Raw genomic sequence first — 26635 nt, forward strand, 5'->3', positions numbered from 1 at the left:
AGAATCAACATAGATGGCATACAAGATGCACAATATAAAATTATCATTACATTTAAAGGGGTTGTCCACTTTCAGAAAAGTGGGCCCTAAATTATGTAAAATACATAAATTAACACATTTAGTAGGTAGTCACCCTCCCTGGGTTTAGCACCAGCTCCCCAATGCTGATTCTGCATGGGCGTTTCTGGAAAGAAATTTCTAAATCATTGCAGTCTTGATTTCTACACATTTTACATAGCATCTAAAATTTATTTGGAACTGAGGTTGTACATAAAATTAAATATCTTAGCATGCACTGGCATTGTTTGTTAAACAGCGTGACCCCCATTTCCCTGACTTTGACAATCCCTTTAATGATGCATATTTATCAGTACTATCTAATTCTGTGAAAGCTTATATGAGTCCGATTTAAAATGAGCTACATTTATTATAGTTGCTCATGCTATTTGCTGGATTTGGCACATCATTATAATGTATAGACTAAGCTTATCCCATTTAATTTGGCCTACTTTGTGCCAGAAAATTAAGTTATCGTCCTTTTTGCTAAGCCACACCCTTTTAAATAAAATAAAGCCACACCCATTAAAACAGACTATAATTAATCTCGAATATCATAAATATCCTCCACAATATTGATACAATTTCACGTTTGGAAAGATTTTTATTTTGCAGTGTTATATTTGTAGCCTGAAAAAATTACCGTTAAGTATTTTTTTCTCATGAAAAAAACAGATACCTTCATGGTACAAGTAAATGTAATTGGTGGGTGATATATAGATGTATTTTAATATTTTGAAGAATGGCAATATGAAGTCGATTCTACTTAGACATGATCTCAGCTTACTCTGGATTTTTATAAATTCATGAACCAAATTATAGTGCAGTTTCTTACAGTGAAGAGATGTCACTTGTTTGGCTTTTTGATTTATAAAAGCACACTTAATGTAAATCTTCCATGTTAAAAAGGTTAACGACCTTTTCATGTTTTATTTATTGTTGTGTCTTTGAACATTTCTGAGTGACCTCTTTTTTTAATTCCAGGAAACGCAACAACAACAAAAAAGACATTCTAGGACTTTCAACATCACTATCACTATTTTGGAAATTCAATCGGCCCAGACTGTTTAATGACGGGCAAATATTTATTGAGTTATTCAACTTAGGTTTATTGACAATTGAGATCATTATGGCAACTGTGTAAATCATTTTCTGCAAAATATCTGAATACAAGATGTTTACCAGAGGAGTGGCTACATATTCCTGGGTGTTTCTGCAAAATCTGTACCAGAGCTCACTATAGTTAGTGTGAATTGATTAGCAGGACCAGGTCCAGTGGCCAATGGATGAGAGCCCTGAGAATTGGCTCCAACCGAACAGCATTCGGGACTCTTCTTTTGATGAGCTGGCCTGGTCTGCCACAACACGTGAGTCTCAGTGGAACAGAGATAATGCGCTTAAAAGAACAGTAGTGGATGCCTGTTGTGTACCGTACGTAGATCTAGTAATGTATCTGTATGATATAGTGATTTTATATTATCAACTATCAGATCATTCATCCTGTGAATAGATAAAAAGCCTTCAGAGACCCAGCACTATCAGACTCTGTAGTGGCAAGAGGCAAAGATACACTGTCAATTTCAAATAGGATTGCAATACAGAATACAACATATACATATACAGTATATAGGTAGACCACAACTATGAGAGTCAAAATGAGAAAACAAATCCAGAAAATCACTTTGTCTGATTTGGCAAGATTTATTTTGCAAATTATGGTGGAAAATAAGTATTTGGTCACCTAAAATCATGCATGATTTCTAGCTCTCACAGACCTGTAAGTTTTTCTTTAAGTGGCTCCTATGTCCTCCACTCATTACCTGTAGTAATGGCTCCTGTTTGAACTTGTTATCAGAATAAGGGTGGTTTCACATTTGCGGTTTTTTTTTTGCAGAAAAAAAACGCAAAAAAGCGTGCGTTTTTTTCCCTATATTTAACATTAAAAACGTTTTTTTTGTATGCGTTTTGACGCGTTTTTGCAACGCATGCGTTTTTTTTCTGCATGCGTTGTGTTGCAGAAATGCAACATGTAGTATTTTTAGCGGAGTTTTTTTGCCGCAAAAAAACGCATGCGTTTTTTTGCCGCAAAAAAATGCATTGCTGTCTATGTAAATGCATGCGTTTTTAACCACATGCGTTTGCATGCATTAAAAACGCATGCGTTTTAAAAAAAACAACAACATAAAAACACACTGATAAACCACCCCACACCATAAAATTGATAAAGGGATCCTACCCCTAACCCTAACCCTACCCCTAACCCTACCCCTACCCCTAACCCTAATCCCTTTAAGGGTAGGGTTAGGGTTAGGGGTAGGGTTAGGGGTAGGGTTAGGGGTAGGGTTAGGGGTAGGATCCCTTTAGGGTTAGGGTTAGGGTTAGGGGTAGGGTTAGGGTTAGGATCCCTTTAGAGTTAGGGTTAAGATCCCCTACCCCTAACCCTACCCCTAACCCTAGCTCTTTCTGTTTATAGTGGGTTTTTTACTTTATTTTGATGATTGGCAGCTGTCACACATTTATCTGCATGCGTTTAAAAAATGCATGAAAAAACGCATGGAAATGCGTCAAAACGCCGCGTTTTTTTCACCATTCACGTAAAAAAACGCAGCGTTTGCACGTTTTTGTTTTTTTTTAAACGCATGCGTTTTGAAACGCAAGTGTGAAACCAGCCTAAAAGACACCTGTCCACAACCTCAGTCACACTCCACACTCCATTATGGTGAAGACCAAAGAGCTGTCGAAGGACACCAGAAAGAAAACTGTAGCCCTGCACCAGGCTGGGAAGACTGAATCTGCAATAAGCAAGCAGCTTGGTGTGATGAAATCAACTGTGGGAGCAATAATAAGAAAATGAAAGACTTGCAAGACCACTGAAAATATGCCTGGATATGGGGCTCCACGCAAGATCTCAAAATGATCAGAAGAACTGTGAGCAAAAATCCTAGAACCACATGGGGGACCTAGATAATGACCTGCATATAACTGGGACCACCGTAACAAAGGCTACCATAAGTAACACACTACGCCACCAGGGACTCAGGTCCTGCAGTGCCAGACGTTCCTCCCTGCTTAAGCCAGTACATGTCCGGGCCCATCTGAAGTTTGCTAGAGAGCAATTGGATTATCCAAAAGAGAATTGGGAGAATGTCTTATGGTCTGATGAAACCAAAGTAGAACTGTTTGGTAGAAACAAAACTCATCATGTTTGGAGGAGACAGAATGCTGAGTTGCATCCAAAGAACACCATACCTACTGTGAAGCATGGGGGTGCTAACATCATGCTTTGGGGCTGTTCCTCTCCAAAGGGACCAGGACGACTGATCAGTGTACATGAAACTATGAATGGGGCCATATATCGTGAGATCTTGATTGCAAATCTCCTTCCATCTTCAAGGGCATTAAACATGGATAGATCTTTCAGCATGATAATGATCCAAAGCAAACAGCCAGGGCGATAAAGGAGTGGCTTCATAAGAAGCATATGAAGGTCCTGGAGTGGCCTTACCAGTCTCCAGATCTCAACCCCACAGAAAAGCTTTGGAGGGAGTTGAAAGTCCATGTTGCCCAGCGACAGGCCCAAAACATCACTGCTCTAGAGGAGATCTGCACGTAGGAATGGGCCAACATACCACCAACGGTGTGTGCCAACCTTGTGAAGACTTAGATAAAACGTTTGACCTCCGTCATTGCCAACAAAGGATATATAACAAAATATTGAGATGAACTTTTGTTAATGACCAAATAGTTATTCTCCACCATAAATTTGCAAAATAAATCTTGATAAATCAGACAAGGTGATTTTCCGGATTAGCTTTCTCATTTTGACTCCCACAGTTGTGGTCTACCTATGATGTCAATTTCAGGCCTCTCTCATCTTTTTAAGTGGGAGAACTTGTACAATTGGTGGCTGGCTAAATACTCAGCGACGGACACAGTCTGCCGCGAATTCTGGAATCATCTATATATATAATTGTCTAAGGGTTTTTCCGTCTGTCTGTCTGTCTGTCTGTCCTGGAAATCCCTCCTCTCTGATTGGTGGAGGCCGCCAGGCCTCGACCAATCAGCGACGGGCACAGCATCAACGTAGAAATCCCGCATCTCTGATTGGTCGAGGCCGCCAGGCCTCGACCAATCAGTAACGGGCACAGCGACGATGATGTCATAATGGTTGCCATGGCGACGATGATGTCATAAAGGTTGCCTCGACCAATCAGCGACGGGCACAGTCTGCCGCGAATTCTGGAATCATCATTGTCCATATACTACGGGGACATGCATATTCTAGAATACCCAATGCGTTAGAATCGGGCCACAATCTAGTCTATATATATAATTGCCTAAGGATTTTTCCGTCTGGCTGTCTGTCTTTCTGTCTGTCTGTCTGTCTGCCTTTCTGTCTGTCTGTCTGTCTGTCCTGGAAATCCCAGCTCTCTGATTGGTCGAGGCCACCAGGCCTTGACCAATCAGAGACCGGCACAGCATCGACGTAGAAATCCCGCGTCTCTGATTGGTCGAGGCCGCCAGGCCTCGACCAATCAGCAACGGGCACAGCGACGATGATGTCATAAAGGACGTAGACATCCTGCGTCTCCGATTGGTCGAGGCCGCCAGGCCTCGACCAATCAGCAACGGGCACAGCGACGATGATGTCATAATGGATGCCATGGCGACGATGATGTCATAAAGGTTGCCTCGGCCAATCAGCGAAGGACACAGTCTGCCGCGAATTCTGGAATCATCATTGTCCATATACTACGGGGACATGCATATTCTAGAATACCCGATGCGTTAGAATCGGGACACAATCTAGTATATATATATATACATTTAGAATCTACCTCCATATGAGGATTATCTGAAATATAATGCAAGTACTATATGTTCTTAGACATTTCAGGAGAGATGACAGGTTTTAATAAAGTACTCAGTAAAACTATTCAGTGACAACTCTAACCTATGTTGTGCATCATGTTTGAACATGCATGTTCTTTATTTTTGCTAACATAGAACCTACATATTCCCAATGCTACACTAATATTCTCATCCGCTATATGAGTCCCTCCCCACAATTGGACTGAAATACATAGCCGATATACAGGGCTTTGTCTGTTACTATGCAAATACAGCTGACCATCTATCACCATTTTTTGAGTTCCACTATCAATGTTTCATTACAAGTTATTCAGAGAGGAGAGGGATGTCTTGTGCATTTTTAGTGTCCCATTGCACTAGTTTCCTGAAATGTAACAAGGATGCCATGCAGCAAGTGAATAATATTGTATATTTTATCTTTTTCATTTACCACACTCAAAACAAGATACCGGTACTTAATATTGGGTGAAATTCTGAGTTTCAAGTTTTCCCTTAGGAAACACAATCACTTGTTGACCTCTGGTCAAACATCAGACTCAATAACCCTAAGTAAATCATTCCTGTATAAAACAAGCACTAGTGAAATATATTCTAGTTACCATCATACAGTATATATTTTATTTTCTTAAACAGAAAGGGCCATCAAAAGGTTATAAATAGTAAAATTACTTAGGCTCACCTTACCACATATCACACTGGTCACTGTCCGTTCCTTGATGAATGACAGCTGAAATCCAAGAATTCTTCATGCTGTGCTAGGACTTTCACAATTGGTGAGGTCTGAGATGGTTCTGCACATGCATGTGTAATATCAAGACTTGCGCAGATCCCTCCCAGGCCTCATGTCCTGGCTTAGCGGCTCTTTGCACTCAAAGTGCTTATAAGAAGATGTTACGAGGATCGGATAGGGGCCAATGAGCAGAGAGGATGGACAGATTGATGTTGAGGTGAGTTTAAGCATTTTTCTATCTCTTACTTATTTTCTATATTATTATCTGGGGTCTGAAGAGACTGCAGAGCATAATCAGGGACATTCAATTTGCAGAAAATAACTTTGCAGCAAATCGAGTTTGCTGGGAAAAATCTGCTCAATGTGGTGAATTAGAATTTTTTTGGCATGTTTATATTATGTGTCAAAGCATATGTACGGTTTGCTTCTCCATTTTTTAATACATACACTTCTGAATTATTAATAAAAACTTGCCACACTTTGTTTCTAGTATGTGCTGACAAAGGTATTGGATTGTGTGCGAATATCCTGTGCATTCTTCTCTATGCACGATACAATAGGGAATACCGCCAGCTCAGGATATTCAGACATGACCTAACATCTATATATTTGCAATGCTTTGAAAGAAGAAGACAGTCTGTTTTCAAAGAAGAAAATTAATAGTAATTGACAATTTCCTGACCAGGAGGCATTTGTATTGATGTTCAACTTTTTTTTTTGGTATAGGGTGGGATGTGAGAGAAGGCATCATTATAAAATCATATGCAGAGTAATTTTCCCCTCCTCTTTCATTGCTCAGTCCATTTAAAAAAGAAGCCGAAATGACTTCCAATTTTAAGCCACAGTAAACAGGGCTACACCTAATAATAATTTTTTCTGCATTTTTTGCCTATGACTTAGTAGCTAAGCTGTTAAACAATCACTTCACAGTTCTATGGGTGTAACAGTTTTTTGAGTTTACTGACCTACACACTTGCCTAACAATGCTATAAATGCTTGGTTTGACGTTAGAAAAGATTCAAGCCATGTCACCACCACTAATTATATAATAGAAAATATATTTACATATTTTTTATGAACTTTAATGTAATTATCTAATTGTTTGATGATTTAACATCTAATTTTCTATGAATGCTGCGGTTTATGGAACACTGATACACAGCAGACTAGAAATGTTTGTCTATGCAATACAGGAAAATGTGACTTCCAGGGTTGAAAACTAACAGTGACCTGATTCTTTTGGTATTTGTAACCTTTTACTTCCACACTTACACCTGGAAATTATGGACCACCCAGATGTATGCGTGTTTGTACCAGACTAACAGGAAATCCAAACTACTGGTGACAGATTAAAGGAATTTTATTCAATAAAATCTATGTACATATACAAAACCATACCTCATAATAAAACGTGTGATGCTAGCAAGTACGTTATACAATTTTGTGCAAATTAAATAGTTATAGAAGTTATGTTTATGACTTATATACCATATTTTTCGGACTATAAGATGCACGTTTTTCCCAAAATTTGGGGGGAAAATGGGGGTGCATCTTATAGATGGAATATACTTACAAGTAGTGTGGCGGCAGCAGGAGTTGGGCGATTCTGCTGTGGTCCCGGTCCGATGCTGCAGGGCTATGATCACACTCCCTTCCCAGGCTGGTCCTGCAGGTTCAGCGGTGCTCTGTGGTGTGGGGTGGGGCTCTGCCGGCATTGCTGCTAAGTGGTGGCCTCCAGGAAAATGGTCACTGGGGGGCGGCGCATGCTCAGATTGAGATCTCTGCAACGAGATCTCATCCCGAGATGTCGGCCATTTTCCTGGAGGCCACCGCATAGCAGCAATGGATGTGCGGGGGCCTCCAGGCTTTCACAAAATGGCGGCAAAGCCCCCCCTCACACAACAGAACAACGCCGAACCAGCCTGGATTGGGATTTCACTGAGGCTACCGCATCGCAGTAATGGATGTGCGGGGGTCTCCAGGCTTTCACAAAATGCCGAAGGAGCCCCCCGCACCACAAAACACTGTCGAACCAGCCTGGATTGGGATTTCCTGAAGGCCACCGCATTGTTGCAATGGATTTGCGGGGGCTCCAGGCTTTTACAAAATGCCGGTGCAGTCCCTGCACCCCCGAGCACTGCCGAACCTGCCGCACCAGTCTGGAATAGGAGTCATATCACCAGACCACCAAACACCCCCTGTGACCATGCTCAATCAGCGCTGCCAAACACCCCTGGTAAGCTGAATTCTGACCCCCATTTGACAGATTAATTTTTCCCCTATTTTCCTTCTGAAAATTTTGGGTTCGTCTTATGGTCCGGTGCGTCTTATAGTCCAAAAATACAGTAGCTAACCACACAGCCATCATTCTCATGTAAATATGTGATGATGTACAGCAACAAAATCTGAATTTTCTGGTCATTGTGCAATTCTAAGTACTTACATTCATAGAAATATTCTTAGGGTATGTGCACATGATCAGTAAATGCTGTGTGTTCGACGCTGCATACTTGCACAGCGTCCAACCTGCAGCGTCCAGACATTAAAGCATAGTGGATAGGATTTCAAGAAATCCCATGCCCACTATGCTTGCTCCGAAACCCATGGATCACCTGCTGAGACATTCATGTGGTGCGTATTTCCAGACTGCAGCATGCAGTGAGCCTCCGCAAGATAAATTTCACCCCTGCAATATATTGCATGCGGTGATTCCGAATGGTTCAATGAACACATGCAGATTCAGCTGCGTTCAATAACTGGCAGCACTTAGGATGCAGCGGACATGTGCTGTGTCCAAAGCGCAGCCAATTCCTGAATGTGTGCACATACCCTCAGGCTTTGACATTTACCATGGGATTGGTATTAACAGTGAAGTTTCGGCAGCCATAATCATCCTTACATGGCTTTTTTCCTCCTGTAAACACTCATCCAGGCCATTGTCTGATGATCCCTCATCTAAATCAGGAGGCTTCTAGTACATTTTAATAATATCTGTCACACTTGTGGTCCTAGGTTTAAAAATTGCTGAAATGTAACATAATATTGCACTAATATACTGTATTTATAATTAAATCATTATCTCTTTCTTCTCTATTTTAATTGAACACATGATACAAAACTCATCGTTTCTTTTGAAGTTAATTTTTATGGATACTAATTTCAGAAAAATTGAATGTTACATGCATATCAGGCACTGTCATGTACTAGGTTGGCATGGTTTGCGCATCTTGCTATTTTCGGAATATAACTCAGAAAACCACGAATAACTATATAAACCAGAACCCATCTCAAATTCTGTTATTCACTCATATGCCTAAAAAAACAAAAACAGCCAAGTGAATAGAGAATTTGAAAATCAAGCAGATTTATAGGACAATCTTATGTCAGTTACCGTATATACTCGAGTATAAGCCGAGGTTTTCAGCCCATTTTTTAGGGCTGAAAGTGCCCCTCTCGGCTTATAGTCGAGTCATTGTCCCTGGGGGGTCGGCGGGGAGCGGAGGCTGTGACATACTCACCTGCTCCTGGCGCGCACATAGTACTGCTCATTACAGTAATGAATATGGACCCGGCTCCATTCCCATAGGGGTGGAGCAGCATATTCATTACTGTAATGAGCGGTAACGGTGACCGCTCAACGCTGGAAGAAGCTGTCAGCGTCCGGACACCGGAGATGCAGGGACCGTGCCAGGAGCAGATGATTATAATGGGGAGGGGGACCACTGCTCGATATTCACCTGTCCCCCATTCCAGGCGCCGCTCCGTCTTCCACATCCTCTGCAGTGATGCTCAGGTCAGAGGGCGCGATGACAAGGTTAGTGCGCGCCTTCTGCCTGAACGTTAGTGCAGAGGACTTTGAAGACACAGCAACTCCGGAATGAGGACAGGTGAATATAGCAAGTGCCGGGGGCCGGAGTGTTGAGAGGTGAGGATGTCATTTTTTTTTAATCGCAGAAAGAGTATATGGGGCAAATATCTACATGGAGCATCTTATGGGGCCATAATCAACGTTTGTACAGCACTATATTGGACAAATATCTATATGGAGCATCTTATGGGGCCATAATCATCCTTTGTGCAGCACTATATGGGGCAAATATCTCTATGGAGCATCTTATTGGGCCATAATCAACGTCTGTGCAGTACTATATGGGGCAAATATCTTTATGGAGCATCTTATGGGGCCATAATCATCCTTTGTGCAGCATCATATTGGGCAAATGTCTCTATGGAGCATCTTATGGGGCCATAATCAACATTTGTGTAGCATTATATTGAGCAAATGTTTCTATGGAGCACCTTATGGGGCCATTATTAACCTTTATGCAGCACTGTATAGGGCAAATGTGTCTATGGAGCATCTTATGGGGCCATTATTAACCTTTGTGCAGCATTATATGGGGCATATTTTAATATGTAGCATTATATGGGGCCCATCATGAATTGTATGGAGCATTATATGGGGCTCCTGATTCAATATGGATATTCAAAAACACTTAACCTACTGATATCTAAATTAATTTTACTTTTATTGGTACCCATTTTTATTTTTGAAATTTACCAGTAGCTGCTGCATTTTCCAACCTAGGCTTATACTCGAGTCAAGTTTTCCTAGTTTTTTGTGGCAAAATTAGGGGGTTCGGCTTATACTCGGGTCGGCTTATACTCAAGTATATACGGTAAGTTATTCTCTTTCAATTAAATGCTCCTTATTATGCTTCTAGATAACAAAAACAGCTTGCAAAAAAAGAGAATTATAATAACCACCTCACTGCTCACATGTCCTGTCATCCATGCAGCTTGACATCTTTTCCTCCACTCCTCTTTTTTTTCCCCTTTGGCCATCACACCCATTCTCTCAGGTCTTTTCACTCCAGGATGGATCTTCTGGGTCGACTAGGATTTAGAGATCAGTTGGAGCCATCCTGTCATCCAGGTGTCTCACGTGTAATGTTGTAACCTCATGGTGAATGCTGCAGTGACCTCAAAGATCTAGTTAACCCCATTGACTTATCCTGGTGTGAAGACACTGGCGACAATGCACATGATGGCCAAAACTGAAAAGAGAATGATCTGAAGACTGGACGGTGGGCTGCAGGCATGGCAGAACAGGAAAACAGTGAGGTGAGTATTATTATTTTATTTTTTAACCATTTTCATAGTCCTCTATGGTTCAACAAAATGGCAGTTGTCATTCTCAAAGAGCAAATCGCAAAAAATCTGTTGTTGTAAGAGTACAGATTTAAGTCAAAGTTGAATACAATAACACACAAATAAATTCACTTATTTCTACAAATGAATTAATATATTTGGAGCAGCGTATATCAAGGGGATATTAATTACATTTCAACAAAAATTCAGTATAAACCGCTCATAGCACAGAAAATAGGAACCTTAACAGTTCCAATCAAAGACATAAAAAGTATCAAGGCTCTGTTATAGACTTACCTTTGTAAGAGAGTTTGAGTCGGGGAATATTTTGTCTCATGCTGTTAGTTGTTGGCAAAAATATCAGAAAAAACAGTGATAGCATTGTGGAGATATTCCGTGGTGTTAGCCATCTGCTGTGACATTTGTGACACTTCTTTTCCATGGTGTTGTATCTGGCACCTCTTCTAGGGAATGGCCTGTCTAAAAGAAGAAACAGGTTTTTATGACTTGTTATTGGAAGATGATACTGTGTTACTGATGAATGTTACAAATCTTCCCTATTTTATTGGATCAAGTTAACTGACACAAGAAATTAATTACAAGCAGACCAGATACTCACTGGATACTTGTCTATGTAACGTAAGATTTTAACCCATTACTTGCCAAATTAGAAATTTTCATTTTACGGATTTTTCAGAAAAGGGCATCCCAATATTCAATTAAAAATGACAATGACATGATTTCCTATTTGGAAAATATTCATTTTACAAACACAACACAAAAAATTCGACCTATTTATAAAAATTATAAAATCTTAGTTGCTAGAAGCAAAAGATTAAGCGTCCCAAAAAAAGGACATTTCTAGATAATGGGTTAATATAAACTTATGAACTATACAAGTCATATTTCTTATAATGGTCCAAGGAAATACTTTACAAGCAAAACCTAGGACATTTAGAAGCACTTACTTTATAGATTCATTAATATTCCATATATTACATTTCTTTTTCCTTTAACCAATGAGAAGTCTATTAGAAGGTCTAGTCTTCATGTACTACATAAATACATTTTTTTAGTGCAAGAATGGACTGCGATGCTCCAAATGTTGCAAGATAGTAACTGTCTATTCCTTTTCCATTTTCAAAGGAAATAACCATAGCTACTTGTATTTTGGGTGATTGAGAAATGCTTGATAACCACAGTCCATGTTCATACATGACAGTTTATAAGACATTTGCACCATTTTGCCCCATAAGGATGTATTTTGGGGATCGTCAGGGATCGCAATGTCGTGAGACACCCCAAAAATGTGAGATTCCCATATGGCAGTTATTTTATGCTTAAACTTGAAACAGAACTGATGATAAAGTTGTGCACTTTGTGTTCCGGCTCCTCCATAACGGGATCAAAGCAGGATCTAAGAATGCACCACATTTCACACTTATGATGTAGTTCTAGCACAAGTAATGCACTGAATGTTGGGAACAAGTCCATAAAAAATAATGTCATCAGTAGGGTTGAGCGAAACGGGTCGAACATTTTCAAAAGTCGCCGACTTTTGGCTAAGTCGGGGTTTCATGAAACCCGATCCGACCCCTGTGCGGGGTCGGCCATGCGGTACGCGACTTTCGCGCCAAAGTCGCGTTTCAATGACGCGAAAAGCGCCATTTCTCAGCCAATGAAGGTAAACGCAGAGTGTGGGCAGCGTGATGACATAGGTCCTGGTCCCCACCATCTTAGAGAAGGGCATTGCAGTGATTGGCTTGCTGTCTGCGACGTCACAGGGGCTATAAAGAGGCGTTCCCGCCGACCGCCATCTTACTGCTGCTGATCTGAGCTTAGGGAGAGGTTGCTGCCGCTTTGTCAGAAGCAGGGATAGCGTTAGGCAGGGTCCATTAACCACAAAACCGCTTGTGCTGCAGCGATTTGCACTGTCCAACACCACCCTCGGTGTGCAGGGACAGTGGAAGTTTTTTTTTTTTTTTTTTTCCCCTCAGCGCTGTAGCTCATTGGGCTGCCCTAGAAGGCTCCCTGATAGCTGCATTGCTGTGTGTACGCCGCTGTGCAAACCAACTGCTTTTTTCAAAGCACAAATCCTCTTGTTCCTTCCTTTCTGCACAGCTATCTTTTTTGTTTGTCCACACTTTTTATTTCATTTGTGCATCAGTCCACTCCTTATTGCTGCCTGCCATACCTGGCTGAGATTACTGCAGGCAGGGAGATAGTAGCTGCCTGCCATACCTGGCTGAGATTACTGCAGGCAGGGAGATAGTAATTGTAGGACATTCCCTGTTTTTTTTTTGTTTTTTTTTTTGGTGGGAGATTAAGATTGGCAATTTGGCATTTCTGCTAGAGTGCCATCCCTGTGTGTGCCATCTCTCTCACATAGTGGGCCATAGAAAGCCTTTTCATTTTTCTGTATTTTTTTTTGTGGGGTGTATAAATTCTCCCTGATAAAAATACAGTGGGAGATTAATATTGGCCTTTGGGCTTGTGTGCCAGTCCTGAGTGTGCCATCTCTCTCACAAATAGTGGGCCATAGAAAGCCTATTTTATTTTTTTTGGGGTTTTATAAATTCTCCCTGAAAAAAAGGGAGATTAATATTGGCCTCTGGGCTTGTGTGCCAGTCCTGAGCGTGCCATCTGTGCCAGCCCTAGGCGTGCCATCTCTCTCACAAATAGTGGGCCATAGAAAGCCTATTTTATTTTTTTTTTGGGTTTTAGAAATTCTCCCTGAAAAAAGGGAGATTAATATTGGCCTCTGGGCTTGTGTGCCAGTTGTGAGCGTGCCATCTGTGCCAGTCCTGAGCGTGCCATCTCTCTCACAAATAGTGGGCCATAGAAAGCCTATTTAAATATTTTTTTGGTTTTATAAATTCTCCCAGAAAAAAAGGGAGATTAATATTGGCCTCTGGGCTTCTGTGCCAGTCCTGAGCGTGCCATCTGTGCCAGTCCTGAGCGTCCCATCTCTCTCACAAATAGTGGGCCATAGAAAGCCTATTTTATTTTTTTTTTGGGTTTTAGAAATTCTCCCTGGAAAAAAAAAGGGAGATTAATATTGCCCTTTGGGCTTGTGTGCCAGTACTAAGCGTTCCATCTCTCTCTCTCTCTCAGTCAGTGGGCCATAGAACGCCTATTTTTGGTTTTATTTGTTTTCTAAATTCTCCCTGAAAAAATCATTTTATTTTATTTGGTTTCTAAATTCTTCCTGATAAAATCATATTTTTTTTATTATTTTTATTTCTAAAGTCTCCCTGAAAAAAAAAAAAAAAAAACAACCAAAAAAACAGTGGGAGATTAATATTGGCCTTTCTGCTTGTGTGCCAGTCTTGACTCCTGGGTGTGCCATCTCTCTCTCTCTCTCTCTCTCTCTCTCTCTCTCTCTCCAATTGTGGTCCATAGAAAGCCTATATTTTTTTTCCTTGATTTGGGTTCTAAAATCTACCAGAGAAAATAACTACATCAATCATTGGTAGAAAAATATTGGCCTCTGGGTTTGTGTGCCACTCCTGACTCCTGTGTGCGTCATCTCTCAGTCAGTGGGCCATAGAACGCCTATTTTTGGTTTTATTTGTTTTCTAAATTCTCCCTGAAAAAATCATTTTATTTTATTTGGTTTCTAAATTCTTCCTGATAAAATCATATTTTTTTTATTATTTTTTTTTCTAAAGTCTCCCTGAAAAAAAAAAAAAAAAACAGTGGGAGATTAATATTGGCCTTTCTGCTTGTGTGCCAGTCTTGACTCCTGGGTGCGTCATCTCTCAGTCAGTGGGCCATAGAACGCCTATTTTTGGTTTTATTTGTTTTATAAATTCTCCCTGAAAAAATCATTTTATTTTATTTGGTTTCTAAATTCTTCCTGATAAAATCATATTTTTTTTATTATTTTTTTTTCTAAAGTCTCCCTGAAAAAAAAAAAAAAAAAACAACCAAAAAAAACAGTGGGAGATTAATATTGGCCTTTCTGCTTGTGTGCCAGTCTTGACTCCTGGGTGTGCCATCTCTCTCTCTCTCTCTCTCTCTCTCTCTCTCTCTCTCTCCAATTGTGGTCCATAGAAAGCCTATATTTTTTTTCCTTGATTTGGGTTCTAAAATCTACCAGAGAAAATAACTACATCAATCATTGGTAGAAAAATATTGGCCTCTGGGTTTGTGTGCCACTCCTGACTCCTGTGTGCGTCATCTCTCAGTCAGTGGGCCATAGAACGCCTATTTTTGTTTTTATTTGTTTTATAAATTCTCCCTGAAAAAATCATTTTATTTTATTTGGTTTCTAAATTCTTCCTGATAAAATCATATTTTTTTTATTATTTTTTTTTCTAAAGTCTCCCTGAAAAAAAAAAAAAAAAAAAAAAAAAAAAAACAGTGGGAGATTAATATTGGCCTTTCTGCTTGTGTGCCAGTCTTGACTCCTGGGTGTGCCATCTCTCTCTCTCTCTCTCTCCAATTGTGGTCCATAGAAAGCCTACATTTTTTTTCCTTGATTTGGGTTCCAAAATCTACCAGAGAAAATAACTCCATCAATCATTGGTAGAAAAATATTGGCCTCTGGGCTTGTGTGCCACTCCTGATTCCTGTGTGCGTCATCTCTCACTCAGTGGCCCATAGAAAGCATATAGTTTGTTACATTTGTTTTCTAAATTCTCCCTGCAAAAATCTATTTTTTTTTTTTGGGGGGGTTTCTAAAGTGTTCCTGAAAAAAATAAAAATAAAAAAAAAATAATAGTGTGACATTAATATTAACATTTGTGCTTCAGTGACAGTCCTGCGTGTGGGGCATCTCTCTAATTTGCAGCCACCAAAAAAAGAGTGTGTAACATTGGGCCTGATTTTCGCTGTGGTCTCACCAACCTGTAAAGGGGTAGCTAAATCATACTGAAGTTATAGCTCACCGTGTAAGTTGTGTGACTGCAACAAATAACGTTAGTTTGGTTACGTTTTTAAAACAATGAGGAAGTCTAGTGGAAGAGGTCGTGGCCGGGGGCGTTCATTGTCAGCTGGTAATGAGGGTAGTGGTAGTGGTGGAGCATCAGGTGGTCGTGGGGGAAAAAATATTGCACCTAAGTCTGGAGCTGTGGAGCCAGGTTCGTCGTCCGGCTACACAAGGCCTCGAACGCTCCCTTTTCTGGGATTAGGAAAACCGCTTTTAAAGCCGGAGCAGCAAGAGCAAGTTTTGGCTTATCTTGCTGACTCAGCCTCTAGCTCTTTTGCCTCATCTCGTGAAACTGGTAAAAGTAAAAGCAGCGCGTCGTTAGTGGATGTTCACGGTCAGGGACAAGTCACTTCCTTGTCCTCTTCAGCAAAAACAACAACAGAGAAGAATGCAGCAGGCGACACAACGGGTTACTCCATGGAGCTCTTTACACATACCGTCCCTGGCTTAGAAAGTGAAGCAGTTAACAGTCCATGCCCATTACAAATTGAATCTGACATGGAGTGCACTGACGCACAGCCACAGCCAGACTACTATGCTGGTCCTTTGACTCAGACCACAACATTGCCCTCGCAGGGTGCTGATCAAGAATCAGACCCTGATGAGACTATGTTGCCCCATCACGAACGCTATACCACCGAACGACACGGTGACACAGACGAAGTTGCGCAGGAGGTACAAGAAGAGTTATTAGATGACCCAGTTCTTGACCCCGATTGGCAGCCATTGGGGGAACAGGGTGCAGGCGGCAGCAGTTCTGAAGCAGAGGAGGAGGAGGGGCCGCAGCAGGCATCAACATCGCCACAGGTTCCATCTGCCGGGCCCGTATCTTGCCCAAAACGCGTGGCAAAGCCAAAACCTGGTGGAGGACAGCGTGGCCATCCGGTTAAAGCTCAGTCTGCAATGCCTGAAAAGGTATCCGATGCTAGAAAGAGTGCAGTCTGGCATTTTTTTAAACAACATCCAATTGATCAGCGCAAAGTCATCTGTCAAAAATGTTCTACTTCCTTAAGCAGAGGTCAGAATCTGAAAAGTCTCAATACTAGTTGCATGCATAGACATTTAACCACCATGCATTTGAAAGCTTGGACTAACTACCAAACGTCCCTTAAGGTTGTTGCACCCTCGGCCAATGAAGCTAGTCATCAACGCAACATCCCTTCCGGCAGTGTAGGACCACCATTTAGCGCACCACCTGCTGTATCTGTGCAGGTATCTTTGCCAGGCCAAAGCAGTCAGGGTCAGGGAATCACCAGTTTCGTAGTAGGAAACACTGCATCTAGGGCACCGGCGGCAACAATACCATCTCCCACCGTCTCTCAGTCTGCCATGTCCACCGGCACCCCCGCTAGTTCCACGATCTCCAGCTCTCCAGTCCAGCTCACCCTACATGAGACTATGGTTAGAAAAAGGAAATACTTAGCCTCGCATCCGCGTACACAGGGTTTGAACGCCCACATAGCTAGACTAATCTCGTTAGAGATGATGCCCTACCGGTTAGTTGAAAGCGAAGCTTTCAAAGACCTGATGGACTACGCTGTACCACGCTACGAGCTACCCAGTCGACACTTTTTTTCCAGAAAAGCCATCCCAGCCCTCCACCAGCATGTTAAAGAGCGCATCGTCCATGCACTCAGGCAATCTGTGAGCACAAAGGTGCACCTGACAACAGATGCATGGACCAGTAGGCATGGCCAGGGACGTTACGTGTCCATCACGGCACACTGGGTAAATGTGGTGGATTCAGGGTCCACAGGGGACAGCAAGTTTGGGACAGTTCTGCCTAGCCCACGGTCTAGTAAACAGTTGTCTGTAGCCGTTCGCACCCCCTCCTCCTCCTCCTCCTCGTCCTCCTGCAGAAGCAAGAGCTCGTCCACAGACCGCAGTCGCACAAACACTCCATCCGCACCTGCCACTGTTGCACACCAGGTCTCCCATTATGGGGCAGCTACTGGCATACGTCAGCAGGCTGTATTGGCTATGAAGTGTTTGGGCGACAATAGACACACCGCGGAAGTTCTGTCCGAGTTCTTGCAGCAAGAAACGCAGTCGTGGCTGGGCACTGTAGATCTTGAGGCAGGCAAGGTAGTGAGTGATAACGGAAGGAATTTCATGGCTGCCATCTCCCTTTCCCAACTGAAACACATTCCTTGCCTGGCTCACACCTTAAACCTGGTGGTGCAGTGCTTCCTGAAAAGTTATCCGGGGTTATCCGACCTGCTCCTCAAAGTGCGTGGACTTTGCGCACATATCCGCCGTTCGCCTGTACACTCCAGCCGTATGCAGACCTATCAGCGTTCTTTGAACCTTCCCCAGCATCGCCTAATCATAGACGTTGCAACAAGGTGGAACTCAACACTGCACATGCTTCAGAGACTGTGCGAACAGAGGCGGGCTGTTATGTTTTTGTGGGAGGATACACATACACGGGCAGGCAGTAGGATGGCAGACATGGAGTTGTCAGGTGTGCAGTGGTCGAAGATTCAAGACATGTGTCAAGTCCTTCAGTGTTTTGAGGAATGCACACGGCTGGTTAGTGCAGACAACGCCATAATAAGCATGAGCATCCCCCTAATGCGTCTGCTGATGCAAAGTTTGACGCACATAAAGGATCAGGCGTCTGCACCAGAGGAAGAGGAAAGCCTTGATGACAGTCAGCGATTGTCTGGTCAGGGCAGTGTACATGACGAGGTACCGGGCGAAGAGGAGGTGGAGGATGAGGAGGATGATGGGGATGAGTATATTTTTAATGAGGAAGCTTTCCCGGGGGCACGGGAAATTGGTGGCGTGGCAAGGCCGGGTTCTGGTTTTTTGAGGGACACAAGTGACGTAGATTTGCCTGCAACTGCCCCTCAACCAAGCACAACCGCAGATTTGACAACGGGAACTTTGGCCCACATGGCGGATTATGCCTTGCGTATCCTCAAAAGGGACACACGCATTACAAAAATGATGAACGATGACGATTACTGGTTGGCCTGCCTCCTTGATCCTCGCTATAAAGGCAAATTGCAAAATATTATGCCACATGAGAACTTGGAACTAATATTAGCAACAAAACAATCAACTCTTGTTGACCGTTTGCTTCTGGCATTCCCTGCACACAGCGCCCGTGATCGTTCTCACACGAGCTCCAGGGGCCAGCAGACCAGAGGTGTTAGAGGGGCAGAAATCAGAAGTGGCGTTGGACAGAGGGGTTTTCTGACCAGGTTGTGGAGTGATTTTTCTATGACCGCAGACAGGACAGGTACTGCAGCATCAATTCAAAGTGACAGGAGACAACATTTGTCCAGTATGGTTACAAACTATTTTTCATCCCTTATCGACGTTCTCCCTCAACCGTCATTCCCATTTGATTACTGGGCATCCAAATTAGACACCTGGCCAGAATTGGCAGAATATGCATTGCAGGAGCTTGCTTGCCCGGCAGCTAGTGTCCTATCAGAAAGAGTATTCAGTGCTGCAGGTTCAATACTAACAGAAAAAAGGACTCGTCTGGCTACCCAAAATGTAGATGATCTAACCTTCATTAAAATGAACCACAACTGGATTTCAAAATCTTTTGCCCCACCCTGCCCGGCTGACACCTAGCTTTCCTATGAAAAGGTCTTGCCTGTGGACTATTCTGAATGACTTTTCCAATCTCTTAATTTTCTTCACCTGATTGTCCAGCATACGACATGTTTCCACCTCACGAAATGGCCAAACTCCCCACACGGGGCCGTGCTATCGCCACTTTGCGCTTGGACCCTTGAGAGTGCTGTTTGTCTGAAGAGGTGGGTGTGGCCGCTTTTGGTCGACGGCACTGCCACTGGGTCCCTCATAGTACAATAAAGTGTCTCTGGCGGTGGTGGTGCGCACCCAACGTCAGACACACCGTTGTAATATGAGGGGCCCTGTGCCTGTACCGCCGGCCACAAGACAGTTCCCCCCCCCAGCTCAAACAGTGCTCTACCACTAGCAAAATTATCTCTCACAGCTTCACCAATGTGTAGTCTAGCCGCTGACATCCTTCAATGCCTGGCACTGACAATACCATTGTTTTGACATTTTTGTTATGTTAGGCCTTCGAAGCCTGTCTGCGGTCCCTTCTTTCTACAACTACTACACTGACCAGGCCACTGCTGGCCGTGTTACCCTGGAACCAATTTAAAAGTGCCTACAGTCAGCCCAATTTTGTTATGTTAGGCCTTCGAAGACTGTCTGCCGTCACTCCTTCCACTAGACTTCCACTGACCATACACTGCTGCCCATGTACCCCTGGAACCAATTTAAAGTGCCTACAGCCAGCCCAATTTTGTTATGTTAGGCCTTCGAAGCCTGTCTGCGGTCACTCCTTCCACTAGACTTCCACTGACCAGACCACTGCTGCCCGTGTACCCCTGGAACCAATTTAAAAGTGCCTACAGCCAGCCCAAGTTTGTTATGTTAGGCCTTGGAAGCCTGTCTGCGGTCACTCCTTCCACTAGACTTCCACTGACCAGACCACTGCTGCCCGTGTACCCCTGGAACCAATTTAAAAGTGCCTACAGCCAGCCCAAGTTTGTTATGTTAGGCCTTCTAAGCCTGTCTGCGGTCCATTCTTTCAACTACTACTACACTGACCAGGTCACTGCTGCCCGTGTACCCCTGGAACCAATTTAAAATTGCCTACAGCCAGCCCAATTTTTTTATTTTAGGCCTTCGATGCCTGTCTGCGGTCCATTCTTTCAACTACTACTACACTGACCAGGTCACTGCTGTCCGTGTACCCCTGGAACCAATTTAAAATTGCCTACAGCCATGTGTTATTATTTTAGGCCTTCGATGCCTGTCTGCGGTCACTCCTTCCACTAGGCCTCCACTGACCACACCACTGCTGTCCGTGTACCCCTGGAACCAATTTAAAATTGCCTACAGCCAGCCCAATTTTTTTATTTTAGGCCTTCGATGCCTGTCTGCGGTCCATTCTTTCAACTACTACTACACTGACCAGGTCACTGCTGCCCGTGTACCCCTGGAACCAATTTAAAATTGCCTACAGCCATGTGTTATTATTTTAGGCATTCGATGCCTGTCTGCGGTCCATTTTTTCAACTACTACTACACTGACCAGGTCACTGCTGCCCGTGTACCCCTGGAACCAATTTAAAATTGCCTACAGCCATGTGTTATTATTTTAGGCCTTCGATGCCTGTCTGCGGTCACTCCTTCCACTAGGCCTCCACTGACCACACCACTGCTGTCCGTGTACCCCTGGAACCAATTTAAAATTGCCTACAGCCAGCCCAATTTTTTTATTTTAGGCCTTCGATGCCTGTCTGCGGTCCATTCTTTCAACTACTACTACACTGACCAGGTCACTGCTGCCCGTGTACCCCTGGAACCAATTTAAAATTGCCTACAGCCATGTGTTATTATTTTAGGCATTTGATGCCTGTCTGCGGTCCATTTTTTCAACTACTACTACACTGACCAGGTCACTGCTGCCCGTGTACCCCTGGAACCAATTTAAAATTGCCTACAGCCATGTGTTATTATTTTAGGCCTTCGATGCCTGTCTGCGGTCACTCCTTCCACTAGGCCTCCACTGACCACACCACTGCTGTCCGTGTACCCCTGGAACCAATTTAAAATTGCCTACAGCCAGCCCAATTTTTTTATTTTAGGCCTTCGATGCCTGTCTGCGGTCCATTCTTTCAACTACTACTACACTGACCAGGTCACTGCTGCCCGTGTACCCCTGGAACCAATTTAAAATTGCCTACAGCCATGTGTTATTATTTTAGGCATTCGATGCCTGTCTGCGGTCCATTTTTTCAACTACTACTACACTGACCAGGTCACTGCTGCCCGTGTACCCCTGGAACCAATTTAAAATTGCCTACAGCCATGTGTTATTATTTTAGGCCTTCGATGCCTGTCTGCGGTCACTCCTTCCACTAGGCCTCCACTGACCACACCACTGCTGTCCGTGTACCCCTGGAACCAATTTAAAATTGCCTACAGCCAGCCCAATTTTTTTATTTTAGGCCTTCGATGCCTGTCTGCGGTCCATTCTTTCAACTACTACTACACTGACCAGGTCACTGCTGCCCGTGTACCCCTGGAACCAATTTAAAATTGCCTACAGCCATGTGTTATTATTTTAGGCATTCGATGCCTGTCTGCGGTCCATTTTTTCAACTACTACTACACTGACCAGGTCACTGCTGCCCGTGTACCCCGGGAACCAATTTAAAATTGCCTACAGCCATGTGTTATTATTTTAGGCCTTCGATGCCTGTCTGCGGTCACTCCTTCCACTAGGCCTCCACTGACCACACCACTGCTGTCCGTGTACCCCTGGAACCAATTTAAAATTGCCTACAGCCATGTGTTATTATTTTAGGCCTTCGATGCCTGTCTGCGGTCACTCCTTCCACTAGGCCTCCACTGACCACACCACTGCTGTCCGTGTACCCCTGGAACCAATTTAAAATTGCCTACAGCCATGTGTTATTATTTTAGGCCTTCGATGCCTGTCTGCGGTCACTCCTTCCACTAGGCCTCCACTGACCACACCACTGCTGTCCGTGTACCCCTGGAACCAATTTAAAATTGCCTACAGCCATGTGTTATTATTTTAGGCCTTCGATGCCTGTCTGCGGTCACTCCTTCCACTAGACTTCCACTGACCACACCACTGCTGCCCGTGTACCCCTGGAACCAATTTAAAATTGCCTACAGCCAGCCCAATTTTTTTATTTTAGGCCTTCGATGCCTGTCTGCGGTCCATTCTTTCAACTACTACTACACTGACCAGGTCACTGCTGCCCGTGTACCCCTGGAACCAATTTAAAATTGCCTACAGCCATGTGTTATTATTTTAGGCCTTCGATGCCTGTCTGCGGTCACTCCTTCCACTAGGCCTCCACTGACCACACCACTGCTGTCCGTGTACCCCTGGAACCAATTTAAAATTGCCTACAGCCATGTGTTATTATTTTAGGCCTTCGATGCCTGTCTGCGGTCCATTCTTTCAACTACTACTACACTGACCAGGGCACTGCTGGCCGTGTACCCCTGGAACCAACATCAGAAAATATAAAAATAAGTATTTTGCTTATAAAAAAGAAAATACTGGTGAGATATCAAATGCAGACATTTTAACATTAAAAACAAACACACAACTAAAATCTGGTACAGTACTAAAAATGGCCACCAGCTACAATTACTTTCTCCTGCAAGTAGTTAACTGAAAGTTTTTTCAAATTGAAAACACACATATGGCATCCACCGAGTGTTGTCCTGTCGCGTCTTCTTTATATTATTGCCGAGAAGATGCAAAATAATGAAAATAATAAAATCATTAATTACCAAAATAATAGAGAAAGTCAACACCACATTGCAAATAAACATTCATTCCAAATAAAGAAGCAGGGCGCGTCCGAGGGTGAGTATATACCTAATAAGAATATAATCACCCTCGGACGCGCAATGCTTATTTCCAACAGCCTTCCTTCCTAAGAATCAGCCCTTCCGTCGTGTAGAGAGACGTTGTGTTACACTCCAAGGTGTTCCCCAGGTTGCCTTTCCTGAGCTTCGATCTTCCGGCTCTCGTTTAGTAGTTCTTGGAAACTACTCTGCATTAGGCCTTCAAATTGGGTATGGGGTGTAGAGAGATGGTGTGTTCCACTCCAAGGTGTTCCCCAGGTTGCCTTTCCTGAGCTTCGATCTTCCGGCTCTCGTTTAGTAGTTGTTGGAAACTACGCTGCATTAGGCCTTCAAATTGGGTATGGGGTGTAGCGAGAGGGTGTGTTACACTCCAAGGTGTTCCCCAGGTTGCCTTTCCTGAGCTTCGATATTCCGGCTCTCGTTTAGTAGTTGTCGGAAACTACGCTGCATTAGGCCTACAAATTGGGTATGGGGTGTAGAGAGAGGGTGTGTTACACTCCAAGGTGTTCCCCAGGTTGCCTTTCCTGAGCTTCGATCTTCATGCTCTCGTTTAGTAGTTGTCGGAAACTACGCTGCATTAGGCCTACAAATTGGGTATGGGGTGTAGAGAGAGGGTTTGTTACACTCCAAGGTGTTCCCCAGGTTGCCTTTCCTGAGCTTCGATCTTCCGGCTCTCGTTTAGTAGTTGTTGGAAACTACGCTGCATTAGGCCTTCAAATTGGGTATGGGGTGTAGCGAGAGGGTGTGTTACACTCCAAGGTGTTCCCCAGGTTGCCTTTCCTGAGCTTCGATCTTCCGGCTCTCGTTTAGTAGTTCTTGGAAACTACACTGCATTAGGCCTTCAAATTGGGTATGGGGTGTAGAGAGAGGGTGTGTTACACTCCAAGGTGTTCCCCAGGTTGCCTTTCCTGAGCTTCGATATTCCGGCTCTCGTTTAGTAGTTGTCGGAAACTACGCTGCATTAGGCCTACAAATTGGGTATGGGGTGTAGAGAGAGGGTGTGTTACACTCCAAGGTGTTCCCCAGGTTGCCTTTCCTGAGCTTCGATATTCCGGCTCTCGTTTAGTAGTTGTCGGAAACTACGCTGCATTAGGCCTACAAATTGGGTATGGGGTGTAGAGAGAGGGTGTGTTACACTCCAAGGTGTTCCCCAGGTTGCCTTTCCTGAGCTTCGATCTTCATGCTCTCGTTTAGTAGTTGTCGGAAACTACGCTGCATTAGGCCTACAAATTGGGTATGGGGTGTAGAGAGAGGGTTTGTTACACTCCAAGGTGTTCCCCAGGTTGCCTTTCCTGAGCTTCGATCTTCCGGCTCTCGTTTAGTAGTTGTTGGAAACTACGCTGCATTAGGCCTTCAAATTGGGTATGGGGTGTAGCGAGAGGGTGTGTTACACTCCAAGGTGTTCCCCAGGTTGCCTTTCCTGAGCTTCGATCTTCCGGCTCTCGTTTAGTAGTTCTTGGAAACTACACTGCATTAGACCTTCAAATTGGGTATGGGGTGTAGAGAGAGGGTGTGTTACACTCTAAGGTGTTCCCCAGGTTTCCTTGCCATTGCTTCGGTCTTCCGACTCTCGTTTAGTAGTTGTAGAAAAGTACACTGCATTAGGCCATACAAAATGGGTATGGGGTGGAGAGAGATGGTGTGTTACACTCCAAGGTGTTCCCCAGGTTGCCTTTCCTGAGCTTCTATCTTCAGGCTCTCATTAAATTGTGGTTAAATGGAACAACTGCATTTGGCGTACTAGTTGGTTTGGGGCCTACTATCGGTGTCTGCCACTCCTTGCTGTTCTCCTCCACTGAACAAAGCTGTGCCGCCTGTTTACTACGGTTGCCAATTTTGAACTGCATTTCGACTACTTACTGATTTGGCCCTACTCTCTGTGTCAGCCTCTCATTCCAGTTGTCCTCCACTGCAATGCCCCCTGGTTATTCCTGTGTTACCAATTTTGAACTGCATTTAGCCCACTTTCTTCTTTGGGCCTATATCTGTGTTTCCACTTCATCGTGCCCATTGCCCAGCCAGTGATAGATGAGTCTGCTGGTACATTGACCCATAACGCAACATTCCCCGTGCACGCTACACAACAACATTGTGACCCTGCTGAAAGTCAGGTTGCTCTTCCCGCATACCATACCACCTTACACGGGGACAAAGAGGAAGGTGCAGATGAAAGTGCAGGTTCCTTCATCAGGTGGGGGGAGGAATACTAGTTGGCGACGTCACTGGCACAGGGCCTCTCATAGTACGCAAAAGTGTTGCTGCCGGTGGGAGGCGCCCCCGCCGTGCAAACACACCGCTGTACTTTGAGGGGCCCTGTGCCAGTGCCAATGCCAACGAGTGGGCCCCCCCTGCTTGCTCAGGTTCACAGCACTTGCAAAGTTGAAATACTTACCTCTCCCTGCTCCACTGCCGTGACGTGGTCCAGATTTCCTGGGCCCACTAATTACTTGAACCAGCCCTACCCCCCACAACTTTAGCCAAATGACCCCCAATTTCAAATGCCTTCCAATTATTATAAGGTAAATTACGCTTGACAAGCTTCATTAAGAAGAATGGATGGTTTTGACATTAAAATGGCCACTCTAGGTGTTTTCCTGGCCCCCACTCACTGCCGACTATGCTGCCCCATTGACTTGCATTGGGTTTCGTGTTTCGGTCGATCCCGACTTTACGTCATAATCGGCCGATTTCACTCGACCCGACTTTGGACATAGTCGGGTTTCGCAAAACCCGGCTCGACTCTAAAAAGGTCAAGGTCGCTCAACTCTAGTCATCAGTTCTGGCATAAATTTCCCTTTGGGTTCTCACTACCATGCCAGTTGTAAAACAAACAATAGATTATTTCAACATTATTTTTCTTTGTCTTATAACATTACTTCTGACTAGTGATGAGTGAACATGCTTGGACAATTTCTTATCCGAGCATGCTCGGGTGTTATCAGAGTATCTCGGGCTTGCTCATATATTATTAAGTCTCTGCCTCTGCATGATTTGTGGCTGTGTGTTGAGGCTGTCTAACAGCCACATTTGTTGAGGCTGTCTAACAGCCACAAATCATGCAGCCGCAGAGACTTGACCATAATATAGGAGCATGCCCAGATGCTCGTGTAACACCCGAGCATGCTCAGATAAGTCGTTATCCGAGCAAGTTCGGTCGCGTACCATAAATATTTATACATCTGACAGAGGCAAATAAATGGTAAACCCATGGTAGGATACTTGTGGTGGTCCTATGTATAGGAAAGTATAGTCTGGTGAGCTTTTCCACACAGATGAAAAGCCAGTATCCCATCAAACACCAGTCAGAGGGTGAAAACTTGTTGGGGGCATTAATAATAATGCATGTATAGAAAGAGTTATATATTTGGTGAAATACACACTTAGTGCTCATAGCCTTACTTAAATATTTTGCTTGCCAAGAATGCCAGGGAGTAAATTTATTTCTCTCTTGCCAAAAACACACCCTAAAAAAAACC

At 43.7% G+C, this 26635-nt stretch overlaps 1 protein-coding gene across 2 annotated transcripts in view; it reads right to left on the reverse strand.

Moving 5' to 3' along the window:
* SEMA3D (semaphorin 3D) overlaps positions 1–26635 on the reverse strand; it is a 327020-nt gene that overhangs the window by 207671 nt on the left and 92714 nt on the right. For both annotated transcript variants that reach the window (XM_069765163.1, XM_069765164.1), the window contains one exon: positions 11108–11290. In XM_069765163.1, coding sequence (XP_069621264.1) covers positions 11108–11252 — 145 coding nt within the window. In that variant the 5' untranslated portion in view covers positions 11253–11290. The remainder of the gene's footprint in view (positions 1–11107; positions 11291–26635) is intronic.

This window comes from Ranitomeya imitator, chromosome 4 (assembly GCF_032444005.1).
Source record: "Ranitomeya imitator isolate aRanImi1 chromosome 4, aRanImi1.pri, whole genome shotgun sequence".
Taxonomy (NCBI): domain Eukaryota; kingdom Metazoa; phylum Chordata; class Amphibia; order Anura; family Dendrobatidae; genus Ranitomeya; species Ranitomeya imitator.